Source organism: Neoarius graeffei, chromosome 10 (genome assembly GCF_027579695.1).
Source record: "Neoarius graeffei isolate fNeoGra1 chromosome 10, fNeoGra1.pri, whole genome shotgun sequence".
Classification (NCBI taxonomy): Eukaryota; Metazoa; Chordata; class Actinopteri; order Siluriformes; family Ariidae; genus Neoarius; species Neoarius graeffei.
The window spans coordinates 29325684-29348185 of NC_083578.1; the positions used below are offsets into that span (position 1 = coordinate 29325684).

General features: G+C 38.4%; 1 protein-coding gene across 11 annotated transcripts in view; it reads right to left on the bottom strand.

The window, feature by feature from the left end:
- The window catches only part of LOC132893007 (ERC protein 2), a 684550-nt gene that overhangs the window by 577135 nt on the left and 84913 nt on the right, over positions 1-22502 (bottom strand). For 10 of the 11 annotated variants that reach the window (XM_060931691.1, XM_060931690.1, XM_060931683.1 and 7 more), the window contains one exon: positions 1144-1569. The exons of the other annotated variant lie outside the window; for it this stretch is intronic. In XM_060931691.1, coding sequence (XP_060787674.1) covers positions 1144-1569 — 426 coding nt within the window. The remainder of the gene's footprint in view (positions 1-1143; positions 1570-22502) is intronic. 11 annotated transcript variants of the gene reach the window in all.

The window sequence follows — 22502 nt, forward strand, 5'->3', positions numbered from 1 at the left end:
AGGTGCCTTGCTCAAGGGCACTTAAGTCAATCCTGCTAGTCTGGGGAATCAAACCAGCAACCTTTTGGTCCCAAAGCTGTTTCTCTAACCATTAGGCCATGACTTCCCAAGGAGCAGCTACAACAAGAACATGTTGAGTTTACTCTACACAACATCTTACAGTTAAGTACAGGGCATGTATGCTTCAACTATGTATGCAATTTCTTGAGAACCACAGGGTTAATACACAGAATTTAGGTTCCCCGTGTTTTTGCCAGTCTCCCCTGGCATCTATTTTCCACTTTTTTTTTTTTTTAGGGTAGAGGGTGGTTAGCTATTCTTGTTCCACACTCCAGTCCAGATGGTGGCGGTAATGCACCAAATACGCTGGTTTGCCAACCGCCATAAAACCAGAAGAAGAAGAAGAAGAGCAGCATAGAAGAAGTGTGAGAGTTTGTTTTGTTTTTACGAAGCGCGAGTAAAGGAAGTTGTGTTCAACTTACCTAAAGTTTCTGGAGTCTGCTTTCATGCATATAAACACTTCTACAGTTCTCATGACAGTGTCAAGGTCCACTTTGAAATCTGTCACTACTGTCCCATAAAAAAATATACACAGACATGGCATGTACAGTTTCACTGTTTCAAGATTTCCTAAAACCACCATTTTCTTTGATTTCACCCACACTGGTGAATCTAAAATCAAATTCAATAGATACGGGTCAAATTTGATCTGGAACAGCTTCAATGTACAAAAATTTAAGATTTTTTAAATATTTTCATTTTTGCACATTTTGGGTCACTTTAGGAAAAATCATCAAATTTCAAGCTTCAAAAAACTGTAGGGTGTTTTTACTGCTGTCAAATGTCAGAAAGGGTGAAATTTGATCCGAACATAATGAAAGGGTTAATTTCAATGCCAGGTTGTAATATTATAAGATGTGTAAAGGGGTTTGTTTGTTTGTTTGTTTGTTTGTTTGTTTGTTTGGGGGGGATATTTATACACAGCACTATAGTTCTCCCGACTCCCAACATACCTAATCCAATCCATTAATGGTTTGATATTTATATGATTAGCTAGATAAGTGTGTTGGTAATAGTGAAAACTTCAGTCTGTGCAGGCTAGTGTAAGATTCTTAATAGTTTTTTTTTTTGCACATAACTCACTTCTTTCAGGTGTTTGCTTTCCTTTTCTTTCTGCTCTAGAATCTCCCCCAGATGACCCAGTGTGTCCTCAGCATGACAGACCCTCAGTTCCTCTTCATCACGCAGCCCGGACCTGGTGAGACCCTTTTCCTGAAGCATTTCCAGCAGCTTTTTGATGGATTCGTCCCGGGCACTCAGTGTCTGCTTCTGTTTTTTTATGCGCTGCTCCATTTCCTCGACAGTTTTCCTAAGAAGGAAAAGCTCTTTGGTTTGCTGCTCATGCTCAGCCTGGGGATAATGGAAGTTGTCTTCAGTGAGCTCCAGGTAAGGAAAACGGTCAGGAGGTGAACCTAATGAGCCTGCATTGTTCTCTTGCTGCAGGCGCTCATTCAAGTCTCTTTGGGTACAGAGCTCCTCCTGTAAAGCCTGAATGGTCATCTGGAGGTGCTGGGAAAGCAGAATATAGAATATTAATGTAGACAGACAGATACACAGACAGAGCAACAAATGTGGCAACAATGCACCAACATCCACAAGCCAAAAAAAAATTGCAGAGGAGACAAACCTGAAGTCTTTCAGAGTAGTGTGTTACACTATATGTCTAAATGTATGTGGATGCTTGACCATAATATTCGTATGTGCATTCTGAATATTTGATTCCAGATTTAGTTCCCCTTTGCTATTATAATAATGTTTACTGTTCTGCAAAAGCTTTCCACTGGATTTCAGAGTGTGCCTATGGAGATTTGCCCATTCAGCCACATGAGCATTAGTGAGGTCAGGCAGCAATTTTCAGTGGTTTCACTGGTTTTCACTGGGGTTGAGATCAGAGCTCTGTGTAGGCCACTTCAGTTCTTCCACACCAATGTTGGCAAACCATGTCTTCATTGAGTTTGCTTTGTGCACGGGGCATTGTTATGCTGGAACAGGTTTGAGCCCCTTTGTTCCAGTGAAGGGAAATCTGAAAGCTAAAGAATAAGAAGCTAAAATGTGGGGAAGAACCACATGTGGGTGTGATGGTCAGGTGTCCATAAACCTTTAGCCATTTATCATAATGCAGCCAGAGATGCATACAAGTTATGGTCTTCTGCTGGCAAACCAAGGTCTGGTGCTATTCATGGTCTGATGAAGAGCTCACGTGCAAAATTTAAATATGCTTTACGAAGATGTAAACATAATACTAATACTGTTCTAGCTGACAAGCTGGCTAACAGATATCAGCTCAAAAATCACAAAGAGTTTTGGAGGTCCATAAAATCAGAGTTGAACTCCAAAGTCAAACTGCCTAATTCCATTGACAACTGTTCTGGTGATGAAGTACCTGTTATGTGGAAGCAACACTATGAGTCTATTTTTAATTCTGTCCCTAACAGTAATTGTAAAGAGTTCTTGATTAACTTGTGCGAATCAGAACAATTTCCTAATGTACCTCATGTTACAGCTAATGAAATTATTGTTATTATTAAATCATTAGCAATTGGTAAGGCTCCTGGCCCTGACGGGCTCACTGCAGAGCATTTGAAGTATGCAGGTATCCAGCTACCAGTTGTATTGGCTCTATTGTTGGCATCAGTTTTTGTACATGGGTATCTTCCTGAAATGTTGATTCAGTCAGTTATAGTTCCAATTATAAAGAAAAAAAATAAAAGGATATCTGATAAAAATAACTACAGACTTATTGGTTTGTCTAATATTTGTACTAAAATAATCGAATCAGTAATAATGAAACGAATGGATACTTATTTAGTTACAACAAATAATCAGTTCGGTTTTAAATCTAAACATGGAACAGAAATATGTGTGTTTGTTCTCAAAGAACTCATCAGATACTATACTAATCATGGCTCTCTGATGTTTGTGTCCTTTTTGGATGCCTCTCGTGCATTTGATCGTTTGAACCACACCACTTTGTTATCTAAACTAAAGGTGATTGGTGTACCTATGTATATCATCAGGCTTATTGCTTATTGGTATTGTCATCAAATGTATCATATTAGATGGGGACAGGTTATCAGTGATGTTTTTTACACAAGTAATGGTGTAAGACAAGGTGGTGTTTTGTCCCCTCTTCTCTTTAATGTTTATATGAATGATCTAAGTAATGCCTTGAATAAGATTTCTGTTGGTTGTTGTTGTGCTGGTACCACAATCAACCATCTAATGTACGCTGATGATTTAGTTGTATTTGCACCCTCTGCCAAAGGTTTGCAGAGATTGATGAATGTTTGTACTGAATATGGTCAGCACCACGATGTGATATATAATTGTACCAAGTCTCAGCTGATGTTGTTTGATCAGAAATATCTTGAAGTCAAACCCAACATAACTTTAGCTAATTCAGTCCTAGATTATGTTAATCAATATAAATATCTCGGTCATATCATTGATAGTCATCTTAATGATGAAGAGGATATGAAAAGTAAACAGAGAGCTTTATATGGTCAAGGTAACTTACTTGCTAGAAAATTTTACTTTTGTTCAAATGCTGTTAAGGCCAAGTTATTCTCATCATATTGTAACAACATTTACTTATGTACTCTATGGGTAAATTATTGTGTTAATTACAGAAATATTGTATGTGTTGCCTTCAATAATGTCCTTAGGGGCCTACTGAATTATAACCGCAGAAGCAATGCTAGTCAGATGTTTGTTAGTAATGGCATTAAGTCTTATCAGGAATTACTAAGAACTGTTATCTATAGTCTTAAAAAATGGCTTGAATATTCTGAGAACTTTTTTATTCATAGCATCATTCATTCTGATATTTGTCACGAGTCAAAATTAGTCACAAAATGGAAAAACCTGTTGTATGCTGGTCATCATATGTCTTAACTATTCTGCTGTGATTTTTATACTTTTTTTATTACAGATGCTAGTTAATGGCCTATCATGGTGCAATTCATGTGTTCTGTTTTTTCTATTTTATAGATTTTATATATTTTTATGCAATTTTATACATTTTATAATATTATGGACTGTGCGTTGTCTGCATGTCTGAGATAGATAGATAAATAAATAAATAAATAAATAAATAAATAGTGCATATTATGTGGGCACATAACTAAAAAGGTAAGAATTTTTTTTAATTATTTACTTATGATGAGTGGCACGGTGGTGTAGTGGTTAGCACTGTCGCCTCACAGTAAGAAGGTTCTGGGTTTGAGCCCAGTGGCCGATGGGGGCCTTTCTGTGTGGAGTTTGCATGTTCTCCCTGTGTCTGCATGAGTTTCCTCTGGGTGCTCCGGTTTCTCCCACAGTCCAAAGACATTCAGGTTAGGCTAATTGGTGGCTCTAAATTGACTGTAGGTGTGAGTGTGAATGGTTGTTTGTCTCTATGTGTCAGCCCTGTGATGACCTGGTGACTTGTCCAGGGTGTACCCGGCCTCTTGCCCATACTGGGATATGCTCCAGCTTGCCTGCGACCCTGCACAGGATAAGCGGTAATGGATGGATGGATGGATGGATGGATGGATGGATGGATGGATGGATGGATGGATGGATGGATAGGTTATATGTAAAATAAATGTCAGTATTTTAATAGCATTTCAAAACCTAAACTTTTTTTTTAAATAGATCCATTGGTTGCTTGACCTGAGAGCAATAAAGCACTTTTCTAGAACTGAAATGTATCGTCACATTAATTTTTGCATAAACAATACATTACAGTACTTCTAGTAGTATTTCACTCTCTGTTCATAATGTAATTACAATAATCATGTTGAACCATACAGTTGCATATATTGACCATTTTGGAATACATAGTCCATAAAACAAGGCTTGTTTATTAAATATTAACTATGTTAAATAGCTTTGTAATGTTATGTGGTACTGTATTCGGGATAGTAATATTACAATTTTTGCAGAGCACAGACTTTCCAAGAGGTGGCAGTATGGTGTTATTTTTGCCTCATTAATATTTGTAAATGCACAGAAAGTGATCTACAAATAGTCAGGGGTTTGTACATGTGTTTTGATATCCACAAATGTAAATGTAATATTTGTAACTTGTATTTTGGTCTTTGCAAATAAATGTGTACTTGTAAATATACTGTTTTTCATTTGCAAATCAAAAATACATTTGTAAAACTGACAATTCTGTTTGTGAAATGTGAGTCGCATTTGTGGATCAGCAATGACACGCATTCACCGCTTTTTTCCTCTGTGGCGTATTTTTGAGACACTCTGCAAAATCCACAAATGCAGACAAAATCCACAAATGCAGACAAGATCCACAAATAGCCTCACATGCACATTCACGTCCACTAGATGGCAGTGTGGTAAGACAACGGATCTGACAAGTGCTAAGACAAAGGAAAACGTTGAAATTGCTGAAATTGAAGAGTGCTGAAATGGAAACGTCTGATGGATGGGTATGTTACATTGATGAATTGTCAATAAGGTGTTGTTACTATGTGTTGTTACGAAATTATGTTAGCATACCTCATAGTCTCTTGCTAATGTAACGTCAGGTAATGTAAGGTAGGCTAAAGTTTACCCTTAACAATAGTCTCGTCAGCTTAATGCTACATTGGCATAAAATATCCAACATTTGCTTTTTTACTGTTTGTCTGTGTAGTTTAAAGCTAGTTTTAGGCTAGAATTATAGATTTAGGCTACAGTGGCTCGCAAAATTTAGTAGACCAACACCCCTGACATATTTTACAGACATTTCGCTATAACTTGGTGTTATAATTTAAATTATAATTATAAATTATAATTATAAATTGATAATTATATATATATATATATATATATATATATATATATATATAATATAATATATATTATATATATTATATGTATATATAGATATATATTATAAATTTAATTAAATATATATATAGATATAAATTAAATTATAATTTATAATTATAATTTATAATTATAATTATAATTTAGTTAATTTATAATTAGTTAAATTATAATTTGGTGTCTGCATTTAACAATTGTGAATTAGTGAAATATACACAGCACACAGTGAAGTAAAGTACACACTTGGAGCAATGGGCTGCATTCTATGGCAGAGCCCGGAGAGCAGGGAGGGGGCACTACAGCCATGGTCCACTAGTAGGGATTTAACACTAACCAGTAGGTTAAAGTCAATTAAATAACTGAGTACATGTAACATTTTAGATAATGTACTTGAAAGCGGCAGACAACAACCGGTCCAACACCAACCTTGCCTTCTTCAGTCAGGCTGTACAGGAGTTTGGCTATCCACTAAAGTAAGCTTGTAAAACTTGAGTTTGGATATTTTACATTACCTGACATTACATTAGCAAGAGACTATGAGGTATGCTAACATAATTTCGTAACAACACATAGTAACAACACCTTATTGACAATTCATCAATGTAACATACCCATCCATCAGACGTTTCCATTTCAGCACTCTTCAATTTCAGCAATTTCAACGTTTTCCTTTGTCTTAGCACTTGTCAGATCCGTTGTCTTACCACACTGCCATCTAGTGGACGTGAATGTGCATGTGAGGCTATTTGTGGATCTTGTCTGCATTTGTGGATTTTGCAGTGTCTCAAAAATACGCCACAGAGGAAAAAAGCGGTGAATGCGTGTCATTGCTGATCCACAAATGCGACTCACATTTCACAAACAGAATTGTCAGTTTTACAAATGTATTTTTGATTTGCAAATGAAAAACAGTATATTTACAAGTACACATTTATTTGCAAAGACCAAAATACAAGTTACAAATATTACATTTACATTTGTGGATATCAAAACACATGTACAAACCCCTGACTATCTGTAGATCACTTTCTGTGCATTTACAAATATTAATGAGGCAAAAATAACACCATATGGCAGTAGTCTTTTACATCAAAAAAGTGGTGAAGGTGTTTCATGTCCTGTGTGTGGTGGTATTTCAAGGCAATGTAAAGAGAGGTAATGTAAAAAATTCATCTAAAGCAAAGTACCAAAATATGCAGTTTTTATTGTAAACAATAAAAGTTTAAAAACAGCAAAAAGGGTAAAGGTGTCTTTCTATAGCCTGTCTGTCTTATGTAAATAAGTAGCACAGAAGATAGATAGATAGATAGATAGATAGATAGATAGATAGATAGATAGATAGATAGATAGATAGATAGATAGATAGATAGATAGATACTTACTTACTTACTTACTTACTTACTTACTTACTTACTTACTTACTTACTTTATTAATCCCAGAGGGAAATTCAAGGTATCCAGTAACATTTCCGCATTGCACAAGATCAATACAAAAAATAAATAGCATTATACAAGGAGGCCGTATAAAAAACTAAAATACCAAAGAAATAAAACATTACCAATAAGAGCAAATAATAGAATATACAGCTCTCAGTGTGGGAGGGAGGGAGGTAGTGCAGTTGGCAGTAACCAGTCACAGTGCAAATAAAAGTGTAATGAGCAGTGCAAATACTTTGTGGACAGTTACATACATGTGCAGTGTGTTTAGTGGTATATGGTAGATAAATGCATAGTATATTACATGATAGGCATAGTTAAAGTATATATCAGTTCATATAGTATATCTAATAGTGTGATAGTGTACGATATATAATATTTAGTAAATAAATATTAAGTTAGTATATATAACAATATGTATAATATATAAGAAGACTGTCCCATCACATTTTATAGTTTGATTATACATAAAATAAAACTATAAATGACAATTTTAGAAGCAAAAAGCAAACTGAAAAATTATTGAGATATGACTCTTGGTGTCTTTAAATAGCTATTAGATGAAGCAAAATAAAATCGGTCCTAGACAGTTATTCCTGGCAACCTCGAATAAATAAATAATTTTTTTTTTTTTTTTTTGGGGGGGGGATTTGGGAAAGGGGAAAAAAAAAACATGCCACAAGCTGTGTGTCACAGTGTGTCACCATCCTCTCTAAAAACAATGCCAGTAGTGACTTCAGGATATTAATAGGGTTCTGATGGAGCAAAGCGTAAAGCTTGACAACATGATGAGAAAGTGGGGTGAAAAATAATAATTTGAATAAAAATAAACCCAAAACAACCTACTATTGTTTTTAGAATCTCAAAGTCCCAACTGCATAAACTGTGGGTATAAACAATACAGTTAAACGCGGAGCTGCTTTGATGTAAAATCAGCTGATACCATGCATGCTTGATCTCATGATTTCCATTTGTGGTATGATTACAGCCATACAGCCTGGCTATTAAAAAAATTAAAAGTTAATTATCACCCAATAAAGAAAACAAAACTAGGCAAAGACATCCTGATCAATTAAGCATTAGCTTAGGGAATATTGTGGGTGGTAAAAGAGAGCAACTGGACTTGCTTGAAGATTCTTGAACTGCAGGTATCCCAACTGGGCTTTCTTCAAGAGCAGAAAAAGGAACATAACAGACAAGGAGGATAACAGGAACAAACGCAAGAACATTGTCATTCCCTACATTTCTGGTCTATCTGAGAAACTCAGGAGGATCTTCTACAAACACAACATTCCGGTACACTTCAGACCCAGTAACACCCTGAAGCAGAAACTGGTCCACCCTAAGGACGGAATACCCAGACACAAACAGGACAATGTAGTGTATGCAATTCAGTGCAGTGAGGAATGCACGGACTCATATATTGGGGAAACAAAACAGCTGCTTCACAGGCACATAGCTCAACACAGGAGAGCCAGTTCCTCAGGCCAGGACTCTGCTGTCTATCTTCATCTTAACAACAAAGGACACTCATTTCAGGATTGCAACGTATGCATTTTAGCCAGAGAGGATTGTTGGTATGAGCGAGGAGTTAAAAAAGCCATTTTTGTCAACCTGGAACGGCCATCACTGAACAGAGGTGGTGGTCTAAGACACTATTTATCAGCCACCTACAATGCAGTCCTTGGCAGACTTCCCAGACAACTGAATGCACACCAAAACCCAGCTGTTTTCAGTGACTCACAGGAGGACAGAGAGAACCAACAACGACTCTCTAGGATGCTCACACCCAGCCCCCAGTGACCCGCACCAACAGGATGACTCAACGACACCTTAGGATTGCTTTTCATCCATGAGAGGATAAATACCTGATACTCCCTATTAGTCAGACAGAACTGAAGAAGCCTTTCGGATGAGAGGTGAAACATCTTCAAGAATCTTCAAGCAAGTCCAGTTGCTCTCTTTTACCACTCACAGTTTACTATGACCTGGAATACTGAGAATCTTCAGAGACATCTTAGGGAATATTGTGCTTCGCGCAGTAGCATTGCAGCTACCTCCAGGGTCCAGGGTTCAAGACTGAGCTTAGGTTACTAGCTGTACTGTCTTTTCTCTGTGTGCATAGTTTCCTCCATGTACTCTAGTTTCCTTAGATCTCCAAAAAAAAAAAAGAATACTCAAATGTGAATTAACATGTCCTATCTGGGGCATATTCCTGCTTTGCACGCAACTTTCTCTGGATAGGCTCCAGATTCAGCACAACACCAGGATGAAGGAGTTACCGATGATGAATGGATATTCTGCATCAGTGTCTCCGGGCTAGATACAGTATTGGAACTGGAAGTATTGGAACAGCAAGGGCAATTATTTTGTTTTACGATAACACTAAAGACATTTGGGTTCAATATCAAAAGATGAATATGAGACAATAGAATAGAATTTCAGCTTTTATTTCCTAATAGTTACACCTTCATGTGTTAAACAACTTTGAGCATGGCTCCTTTAGTGGCAGACCACACAATTTGTTGGTGGGCAAAAGTTTTAGAATAGATAGATTTAAAGTAAATAACACTTAATATTTGGTTGTATAGCCCTTCCTCCTGCATTCTTCCTTTGCTTTTACCACAGCTTCTTTCTTTCTGCATTTCCATTTTTTGTTTGTTTTTTTTTGGTTGGGGCTCGTTAAGAGTTGAAGCACATGCTCTATCTGGTTACAGTCTGGTGAATGACTTGGCCAGTCTAAAACCTGCCACTTTTTTTCTCCTGATGAAGTTCTTTGTTGTATTATATATGTTGTGTCATTATCATGCTGCATGTTGAAGTTCCTTAGATTGGATGCATTTCTCAGTAAATTGGCACACAATGTTTATTTAGACTTCTGAATTCATTTTGCTGCTACAATCATGAGTTACATCAATAAAGATTAGTGAGCCCATTCCAGAAGAAGCTACACAGTAAAAAATGGAGTGTCAATATTGCAGTGTAAACCTATTTTCCTCTGGATAGAGTAGTTATAACACTATGCAGAGTAAAATCGTCTAAATGGTAGTGTCAAAAGTGAGAGTTAATTCCCACTTGCACACAACGACAAAATCTACTCTGCAGGGTGATGATTCCCCGTGAAAATACAATATAGAGTCAGATTAACTCTGAAAATCTTACACTATCTATAGTGTTAAATATTTTTACACACCTCATTGTTAATTTTGACACAAAATAGAGTAAAATTAACTCTAAAAATCTTACACTGGCTATAGAGTAAATTTTACACTGATTTTGAGTGGGACCAAATGTTATCTGACAGAGAGTTAAATTCAACTCTTAAAGAGTAAAATTGACACTATGATTTTTACTGTGTATGAAAACCAAAACCATGACATTACCTCCAACGTGCTTGACTGATGAGCTTGTGTGTTCTGGATATAGACGGTGCCAGGGAAGGGCTTGGGGGTGCCATAGCTACCTCTAGGATAGCCATAGCCACCTCTTGGCACCCCCAAGAAATTTCTGTGGTTTATTTAGAAATTTTTAATGTGTGAAAACTATAATTTATAATTTGAAAATAAATAAATGCATTAATAAAACAAACTAAAAGTACAGGTGATCTGATTTACCTAATGGGTGCCGCACACATTGAACTTTTGACCTTAATTTCACATCCTGTTAGCCAGAGCGCATTTTGTATAACTTAGAATTAGTGATATCATAATTTTTATTTTTATTTTTTTACTGTCCACATGTGGAGACTCAATTAACAGACATATTGTTTTTTTATGAAGATACTGAATGGCAAGTCCATTATTTTTTGCCTCTGTTGCCAATTATAAATGTGGTGCATTTGGCAGTTGAGGCACAAAATCTGACTCCTTATAGTTATCCCTATGCGGTGCTCATTCATATAACATTAGGTCTGTGGAGTGGAATACTGTTGATTCAGTAGTCAAGGTGTTGGTAACTGGCAGCATGAGCTTGTGATCTCAGAATCTGAGGCTGAAATGTGCACAAACTGTGTCTGTTGCTTGCTGTTTGTGTGCAAGCTCTGTCCATGGCTTAATTATGTGAAATTTTATATTCAGGTGTGTTTATATAGGCTGGCTTGTGAACCTTACACTTATATCTTGTGAGCTGAATATTTCACCTTGTGTTTAACACAGAATAGCATTGTAACTGCATGTGTGCGTCAGGGTGTTGCAATAGAAATTTGAATGGCACATGGAGAACACAGACCTCCACCAAGGCTAAATGTTGCAAGGTTAGCGAAAGTGAAACTAAATTCATCAACCTGCCCTGTAAGTCGGATCTGGTCCAAAATTTAATGGGTTCTTCCTTGCCCCATGGTACATCTTTCCACCAAGTTTCATGAAAATTGGGCCAGTAATTTTTGCATACTCCTGTTTATAAACAAACAAACTGAAAGCATGACCTTCTTTGTGGAGGTCATTAAACTCTGGCAACTGGCACATTAGTGGGAAACCTTACGTAAATTCTAGAGAACTCTCATTGAAAAATCAAGCAGCCTTATACCACCAGCAAAAGAAAATCTCTGGTGCCACCCCTAGTTCTGAATTATGATCAGATTATTTCTTTCTGCATACTTTGGCCTTTGCATCTCTTTGGTAGAGGTTAATCTTGGTTCCAGAACTTTTATGGCTCATCTCTGTATTTTTTTGAGAATTCCAAAGTGACCTTCTGATTCTTACTGCTAACAAGTGGTTTGTGTCTTGTGGTATGGCCTCTATATTTCTGCTCTCGAAACCTTCTTTGAATGGGTGGTTGTGATACCTTCACCCCGTCCTGTGGAGGATGTTATCCTCTTATGGTCCAGGGTGCTAGGAGGTGTGGCTCGCCTAGACAGATGTATTCAAAATTAATCAAAAATAGTTCCACAATTACCAGGTTAAAAGACATAATCTTGGTCTCTATGGATATGCAAGACCTCAGAAAATATATTTCCCATGTCAGTAACATTGTGACTGTTATGATGCCTGAGTAAATTGTGATAAACCAAAGGAGAAATTTACATTTTTTTATCCTCATGTAAAGTTTATTCTAGATTAGACAGTGGATAACACCATGATAGCAATCGTCCCATGCACAAAGATGCTACTTTTTTCATTCAGCAACTCCTTGACAACATCCATCCATCCATTATCTGTAGCCACTTATCCTGTGGAGGGTTGCGGGCAAGCTGGAGCCTATCCCAGCTGACTATGGGTGAGAGGCAGGGTACACTCTGGACAAGTCACCAGGTCATCACAGGGCTGACACATAGAGACAGACAACCATTCACACTCACATTCACACCTACGGTCAATTTAGAGCCACCAATTAACCTAACCTGCATGTCTTTGGATTGTGGGGGAAACCGGAGCACCCAGAGGAAACCCACGCAGACACAGGGAGAACATGCAAACTTCACACAGAAAGGCCCCCGTCAGCCACTGGGCTTGAACACAGAACCATCTTGCTGTGAGGCAACAGTACTAACCACAACACCACCGTGCCACCTCATTGACAACAACTGGACAAAAATAAATAAATAAAATAAATAGTACAAAATACACAGATTTTCTCCCACAGACAGCTCGCTGATCTTTATGCTGGTTTATCCTTTTCAACAAGAAATACATTCTTCACGGGAAAAACCAAGGGCACAAGGGTAGACATTGAGAATAATCCTTTTTTTTTCTTTCTTAAAAACAATTGATCTAACAGGGCACACCTGGGTAAAAAGAACACCTTTCAGTCATGATCCTTTTTTTTTTTTTTTGTAATCACTTGATAAATGGGTGGGGTCAAATAAAAGGGTTTTTTTGTTTTTGTTTTTTTTAAACAAAATGCATGTTTATCATTTTATATTCATCTTTTCAAACCCAAACATTTTCAGTGTACAGCAAAAACAAATTGGCCTTGCCATTCCAATACTTTCAGCAGGGCCCGCATGAGGAGGTATTAAAAAATGTTGCTGGAAATTATCATATTATAGATAGTTTTCACTGACGTCACGGCATTCCGGGGAACGCCCTCCAGCCGCCATCTTGTGGGGCAAACAAAACGGACCATCGCCATTACCGGCTACGTTATCTCGGACGAATTTATGAAGTTATATAGTCAGTTTTCTAAAATAAAGATCAATGTCGGCAAAATCAAGCAAACAGAAGTATATAGATACATTAGACGACATCTCACAACAATGGTATGCAGCCAAACTGGCCTTGATTGGGGGAATTGACCCCTATGAAGTGGACAAAGATGCATTTTCAAGTGACTATGCAGGGCTGCCAAAGCCTGCTCCAAAGCCTGAAACTGACTTCATCAAACTTTAAAGGCTGTTTGATGTATACAACTTTATATATTCACAGCGCGCCTTTTGTCGGATGCCGCCTTTTTCACGGCTGAATCGCGCAGATCCGATTTTTTATAATTTCAAAGTAAATTCTGTATTAAAATTACTAAATAAGCAAATCTGTTACAGTCCATGAAACAGGAAGTATAAGGATGAGAAAAAAACAGTTTAAATTGGAAAGCTGCGCACATTTGCGCAGTCCTGCACACCGCTTGGGCTGCGCAAATGTGCGCAGCTTTCCGATTTAAACTGTTTTTTTTCTCATCCTTATACTTCCTGTTTCATGGACTGTAACGGATTTGCTTATTTAGTAATTTTAATACAGAATTTACTTTGAAATTATAATCAGACACTCCAACGCCCCCCCTAAAAAAAAATTGGATCTGCGCGATTCAGGCGGCATCCGCCAAAAGGCGTGCTGTTTGCATCCCAAACACAAATCAAATCATACAGAATAGACCTAAAATGTTTTTCAAAAATGACCCTTGCGTGAGTGAAGTGACAAGTTTCAAATAGAAACGTGACAAACGAGCGATATTAAGTGTACATTACAATGTAAATGTACACTCAGCGGTTCCAGTTAGGCATTCTCCAGAGATTGTTCACATGATGTTTTGGTTTCCAGAAACAAACTTAAACACAATTGATTGTTTATTTAAACAACTTACCACTTATAAAATGATCGGAGCAGACTTTGCTGTGTTTGGAAGGCTGATAATCCTTGCGGTTGATTCTCGCAAGCCATAGATTTCTCCTTTGTATGCTGAGTTTCTTTGTTTGCTCACCTTCATGCTCCCGTACAGTGGGAATTCTATAAAAGCTCCGCTTGACTTCATCATTTGACCTATTACGACAGCCGTGAATACAACAGGTGTGCACCATTGCTAGCTTTAAATAGCCTGCTTGGGTTCTTTTGAAGACTTTGTACTCGCGCGTTACAATGTGTGCTCAGTCACCCGTATGGTAAGCTTGACCCGCAAGATGGCCGCCACTAGGGAATCCACGACTCTGTGATGTCATGTGAAAACTATCTATACCTGACCTTAACAGTCTATTAAGGCTGTACCTCATTACACAATTTATGCCTGGGACCAGCTACTAAATGCATTCTGCTTGAGGTACAAACTGCGTTTTAAAAGCTGCTGTAAAAAAAATCAAGTTAGTACTTATGCTAATCAAGTTTTTTTTTCTCTTTCAAAATGTAGCTTATTCGTTATAGCCTTATTATGCAGTACACTACCATTCAAAAGTTTGAAATCACTCAAAAATTGCCTTGTTTTTGAATGGAACTCATGTCTCTAATTATTACATTACAGGCATTTAGCAGACGCTCTTATCCAGAGCAATGTACAATGTACCCAGAGCAGCCTTGGGAGCAGTTGGGGGTGTGGTACCTTGCTCAAGGGCACTTCAGCCATTCCCGCTGGTCCAGGGAATCGAACCGGCAACCTTTTGGTCCCAAAGCTGCTTCATTTGGCCATAGCTTCAGAAATTCATTCCAAAGTTTGAGTAGAAAAAAACAGTTTAGGTATTGTTAATGCTGTAAATGATTATTATAGCTTGAAACAACTTATTTTTAATGGAATGTCTATATAGACATTTGGATTTTCCACTTCCGGTTGAGAGTATGCTGTGCATATTTTGGCTGTCGCTTCTCACCGGATATTTTTTCTTCCTTTGTTTTTCTTTTTGTGTTTGTATAGTTTGATGTTTGTTTGGGTTTTTTTTGTTTGTTTGAATGTTCTTTGTTTGAATGTTTTGTCCACCAGTTGTGGTGTAGCTCTGGACCCAGTTTTGGGCGTTGGTTCCGTTCAGGCCTTGGTCCGCCATAGGTGATGCCTGTGCTCCTCACTATGGACTGCAGTGAGCTTGTTGCTCTTTTAACATCAGGGTTGTCCAGTGCTCTGTGCGGCAGTGCTTCTATGCTTGATGCGGTGTTCCAAATGATATTGCCTGGTGGCATCACGGTAGCTGTGCAGGAGGTTTGGGACATACCAGTACTCTGTGTGGTGGTGCTTCTGTGCTTGCTTTGTGGATCCATGGTGTGGTGTTCCAAGTGCTGCTGCCTGGCGGTGTCACAGCAGCTGTGCAGGCGGTGTGGGATTTATCTTTGTGCGCCTTTTGGTGGGACTGTGGGTAGCTACGCCATTGGAATTACAACCTAACTTCTTTTGGTGGACTCCCCCCTTCCCCAATTGTAAAGCGACCTTGGATGTGAGAAAGGCCCTATATAACTTGAACTAATTATTATTATTCAGTCCCCCCAGGATTTCGCGGGCCTTTTTTGTGATTGTTGCGGGCTAAAATGTCTGATGTTGCGGGGGGGGTTCCAAAAAATTGCGATGAAAGTTGCGGTGTTTTTTAGGTTTTTGTTGCAATTACATTGTGGGAGGAAGTGAAAGTTGCGAGAAATTGTTGCGATTTTCTCTTTTTGTGATTAAAATTGAGTGATATGTTAAATATTAAGTTATTACTGAAAAACTATTGATTAAAAAAACAAGACACTGAGAAATGGTCCTATAAACAACTTTACCAATATAAAAGATTACCAGGACTACAAAAATGCAGAAAAATAGGCTTTACTTATCCAAATGCACCTGTTGGTTCAAAAGTTAAAGTGCATAGAACCTTACAGCACAACATGAAGTTACCTTAAAATATAATATAAATTCCTCAGCTTTCATGTAAGAAAAAAAACTATTAATACTAGTACTGTGTACAGGCAGTCTCTCCTGAAGACTAAATTAAACAATAATTATAAACTAATAAAATAAATGGCTCAGGCTTCATAGAAGGAAAAAAAGCTATTTGAACAGAATCTCACAGTATGATGCTGAAGCTGCCTAAACAATGGAAAATAAAATACCATTTTGGCAAAATGTTGGCATCCATTAATTTCTTGTATTAAGTAAAAAAAAATATGTAAAGTGCACACAGTCCTTCACTGTAAACATAACACACTTTCAGTAACAGAATTTAAGCCTATATAAACACTGACTCGCACATGCTGCTTCTCTTGAACGTATACATGGAAATAAGGTAGGGTGACCAGACATCCCGGTTTTACCGGGACAGTCCCGGTTTGGGGTTGTGTCCCGAGTCCCGACAAAAGTCTGTCGGGACACGGATATGTCCCGGTTTTCGCCACTCGCGACATTTGCGACTGAGCAGCGAGGGAATCATTAGCGGGGGAAATGTCTGCATTTACTATTTTGATGAATTGACAGGAATCGCAAACTTTCCTGGTTACTGACCCCTGGCCCTGTGGCATGGGTGTTTATTTAGCCACATTATTCCAGACAACAGAACGTGTTGCCATGCAACAATAAAATAAACATTAACTGGCACGAATGTTCTTTGTCTAGCAGCTAGCAGCAGTAATGCCGCAGCAATTATGCCGAAAAGAAAATGTACAGTACCTTTTCCAAAGATTTACAGGGCACCTACCCCTTCCTCTGAGAGGTGCAGAACAATGCGCATGAAGCCTACTGCACACACTGTAAGTGCTTTGTTCTTGTACTGAGTTGGGTAGCCTATATTGCAAATGATGTGCACTCCTGTGGGGGCTTTCCTTGGGCTGTCGCCCCTCTCCTCCTTTATTGCTGTTTTGTTTGAGTGTATATTTACGGAAGCCGAGAGAGGCCCTTCATATAATCTTTTTTTATTCACCTTGTTATCCCGAGATAACGACATAATGAATTCAGGATCTCGAGAAAACAACACAACGAATTTGAGATCTCGAGAAAACAAAACAATTATTTCATGATCTCAGCTGGATCACTGTATCTCCGTCGGTAGAGACGAAGCCGGGCCAGTCTTCTGCGGAGGTGCCACGGACTAATTTTGAAATTATCCCTTATTAAAAGACTTAATGCAATCTCTCCCTGTGTCAACCCCTGATCAAAATATTGCCTTATTAGGTGATCGATTATTCCAGACATTCTAATGACCAAAGTTGCGTCTATACAGAATGAGAAATAGCCCCAAAGTCAGCATATCACAAGTCTCTTGGCGTACCTGAATGAACCATTTCTCAGCTGTTTACTCGAGATCATGAAATAATTGTTTTGTTTTCTCAAGATCTCGGAATAACGGTTTTGTTTTCTCGAGATCTCGGAATAACGGTTTTGTTTTCTCGAGATCTCGAATTAATTATGTCGTTATCTCGGGATAACAAGGTGAATAAAAAAAGGATTACCGTATATGAAGGGCCTCTCTCGGCTTCCGTAGTATATATTCTCAAATCACTTGTCTCTTTTTTGTTTCTGTTTAACATACCATTCTGACAGTTTGGCCATATTGCCGTGTTGAACAGCTTGTTGCACCTTCCATTAAAGTGTTCACTTTTGTACACATCTTCTTGCTTTATTCATTCAGTTGTGGGGAATGGTTAGTAAGGTTGATTCTGACCTAGGCCAGGGGCGATTCTAGCATCTGATCTTTGGGGGTGCTTAGCCCCCAGAGCTGACAGAGGCACCTGGCTTGAACGACAGTATTTCCACGTTTATTCCGCATTTAGACTAGACTTAACTAGACAAGAAGACTAGACAAGACTAGACTTATGCAATGTTTTAACAGAAGCTGACCCAATAAACTATGATATCTACACATTTACAACCACTGACAAATATTTACGTTATATTTTTAACTAAACAAGACCTACTACTGCATTTGTAATGTTGGAGCTATTCATTTTGAACAGTGGTAATTGTTAATTAATGTGTTATTGTGTATTGTGTAATAATAGAGTGTATTATTATGATTTTACATTAGTTTACATTAGTTTATATTTTTTGTTATATTTGTTATATTTGTTATATTTTGGTAGTGTTCTTTTGAAAATGTAGGCTATATCCAAACCACACTCACTGTCCCCCCAGACAATGACCAGGGTTTGGATTTGTGAATGATAAGCAAACGTAAACGCTATGTTACATTAAGTAAAATTGACTAACATACGGTGGTCTAGCACCGTAGCACTTGTACAGCTCTGCACAAAAGTATCTCGATATGGATGATAAATGTCGTTTTTATCATTCTGTTCATAGACCAGGGTACATCAATATTGCATTATGCATATTGTTGTGTTTAACAATTGTAACTCCAGTCCGTACCTTCACATCTCGCTATGCCAGTAATACTCAGGTGCTACTTCGAGTTCCTCATCGGCGTGGAATCCAGTTTAAAAAAACCACCATGTCGTAGCAAGCACTCGCGCGGACAGGCAACCCAATCAGAGGGGACGCAGGGAGGAGAGGTATTTTACTGGTCATAGAACTATCACGTAACAGGTGAATTCAAGAACACACACACGCCCGCGCACACATTCATTGCGCAGTGCGCAAGGGCACTTATTTCTGAAAATTACGTCCAAAAGCAGTGTTTTTGAGGGTGCTGAGCTAGGGGGTGCTGAGCTCGTCTTTGGGGGTGCTTGAGCACCCCCAAAAATAGGCTAAACACGCCCCTGACCTAGGCTATGTTGAGGTCACATATCTACTTTTTAAGTTCATGCTATAGTGCATACAATTTTAGAGATATAGCCTACATGTGCATATGCATTCTTCTTGGTGTTCTCACAAACAGGTGGAATAAATCAGTTTAAATTTGGCCTATGGACATAGCCTGGCCTATTCTCAGCCATTACAAAATCTGTTGTCTGACCATAATTTAACTGATCTGTATACCACTATGCTACTAGATAACAAAATGCCTGTTTGTTTTATTTCATGTGAGATGTTGATAAATGTGAGCTTCAACAAAATGATAAGAGCGCCTCTCTGAGTGTCACGTTTACGTAAAAAAAAGGTGTGCGTGCACGAGCATGGTCGCACGCAAAAGTGTCCCAGTTTCAGACTAGGGAAATCTGGTCACCCTAAAATAAGGTGGAAGGTAGTTTGTCGACGTCACCTCAAGACAACGCCAACGATTGGTCAAATTTGCGGGAAAGTTGCGGTGATTGGATATAATTGCAACACCGCCCTGAATTCGCGGGGATTGGTTGAATTTGCGTTGAAGTTGCAAATCGCAACATTGCGAAATCCCGGAGGGTCTGATTATTATTATTATTATTATTAGACATACAAAGGCCCATTTCCAGCAAATAGTGATAGGCAGATCAAGTTTCTTCCTGTTTGTATCAGAAAATATTCAAAGCTTCAGAGCATTGAAACTGGAGTTCACAGTGACATCTGGTGGTTAGCAAAAATCATAGCAACTCAATATACAATCTACAAAATGGATGCCAAAGCTTGATGAAACACAGATGAATTAATTCGTTGTGTCAGTGCTGAATGTGCTTCATAAAAGCTTATTAAATGCTTGTGTTTTGTTGTCATTTGTGATATTGCATAATGGACACTTAAGTACATATGAAACCATATAATGAACATATAATGTATACTGTGTAGACTGAATGTTAATATTGGTTTGCAGATATTCATTGGAGAGTACAGTGTGATGAGGTAAAAGGGACTTTGGCTGAGCACATTATAGGGAAATTTGTTTAAAAAAAGTTTTTAAAAAGGTGAGGATAGAGCGCTTTGCGAGTGACCCAATACTCCAATCAGTCTGTTGCCCTTGATAAGTGAGGTTCTTTTAAATGCTTAAACAGAAACAATATAATCAGATTAAAACAAATTAATGAAATCACATCTATCTTTAATTATCTTTTACAAAAAACATAGGGTGACCAGATTTCCCTAGTCTGAAACCGGGATACTTTTGCGCGCGACCATGCTCGCGCACGCACACCTTTTTTTTACGTAAACATGACACTCAGAGAGGTGCTCTTATCATTTTGCTGAAGCTCACATTTATCAACATCTCACATGAAATAAAACAAACAGGCATTTTGTTATCTAGTAGCATAGTGGTATACAGATCAGTTAAATTATGGTCAGACAACAGATTTTGTAATGGCTGAGAATAGGCCAGGCTATGTCCATAGGCCAAATTTAAACTGATTTATTCCACCTGTTTGTGAGAACACCAAGAAGAATGCATATGCACATGTAGGCTATATCTCTAAAATTGTATGCACTATAGCATGAACTTAAAAAGTAGGTATGTGACCTCAACATAGCCTAGGTCAGAATCAACCTTACTAACCATTCCCCACAACTGAATGAATAAAGCAAGAAGATGTGTACAAAAGTGAACACTTTAATGAAAGGTGCAACAAGCTGTTCAACACAGCAATATGGCCAAACTGTCAGAATGGTATGTTAAACAGAAACAAAAAAGAGACAAGTGATTTGAGAATATATACTACGGAAGCCGAGAGAGGCCCTTCGTATAATCCCTTTTTTTTATTCACCTTGTTATACCGAGATAACGACATAATTAATTCAGGATCTCGAGAAAACAACACAACTAATTCGAGATCTCGAGAAAACAAAACTGTTATTTCGAGATCTCAAGAAAACAAAACAATTATTCCATGATCTCGAGTAAACAGCTGAGAAATGGTTCATTCAGGTGCGCCAAGAGACTTGTGATATGCTGACTTTGGGGCTATTTCTCATTCTGTATAGACGCAACTTTGGTCATTAGAATGTCTGGAATAATCGATCACCTAATAAGGCAATATTTTGATCAGGGGTTGACACAGAGAGAGATTGTATTAAGTCTTTTAATAAGGGATAATTTCAAAATTAGTCCGCGGCACCTCCGCAGAAGACTGGCCCCCCTCTCTCTCAAGGCATCATAAAAAGCCATTTCTGCTCTGTTACATGTCCGCCAATTTCTACAGTAAGTCTTCGTTGTCTGACCCACAGGGGGCGCAGCTCTGCTAGAATCTCAGCTGTTTTCTCGAGATCATGAAATAATTTTTTTGTTTTTTCAAGATCACGGAATAATTGTTTTGTTTTCTCGAGATCTCAAATTCGTTGTGTTTTCTCGAGATCCTGAATTAATTATGTCGTTATCTCGGGATAACAAGGTGAATAAAAAAAGATTATATGAAGGGCCTCTCGCGGCTTCCGTAAATATACACTCAAACAAAACAGCAATAAAGGAGGAGAGGGGCGACAGCCCGAGGAAAGCCCCCACAGGAGTGCACATCATTTGCAACATAGGTTACCCAACTCAGTACAAGAACAAAGCACTTACAGTGTGTGCAGTAGGCTTCGTGAGCATTGTTCTGCACCTCTCGGAGGAAGGGGTAGGTGCCCTGTAAATCTTTGGAAAAGGTACATTTTCTTTTCAGCATAATTGCTGCGGCATTACTGCTGCTAGCTGCTAGACAAAGAACATTCGCGCCAGTTAATGTTTGTTTTATTGTTGCATGGCAACACGTTCTGTTGTCTGGAATAATGTGGCTAAATAAACACCCATGCTACAGGGCCAGGGGGCAGTAACCAGGAAAGTTTGCGATTCCTGTCAGTTCATCAAAATAGTAAATGCAGACATTTCTCCGGTAATGATTCCCACGCTACTCAGTCGCAAACGTCGCGAGTGGCGAAAACCGGGACATATCCGTGTCCCGACAGACTTTTGTCGGGACTCAGGACACACAACCCCAAATCGGGACTGTCCCGGTAAAACCGGGACGTCTGGTCACCCTAAATAAACAGTAAAAGTGTACCTCTGGACTTCCACACCAGCACTAGTACTGGCCACCTGATGTTCTGAGTCAACATGGTGGTCCAACAGGGCCCACAGACTGTATTCTGGTTGCTCAGCCAAAGTCCCTGGTGTCGGTGTTGAGTCATCCTGAGCAGCTGATTGACCTGGAGTTTCATTCTCAATGATGTTGGCACACTCCTTCATTTGCCTTTCCACTGCTGCTTGAGCACAACCAGTGTTACAGAACCCTACCTCCTTATATCTGGGATCCAGTAAAGTA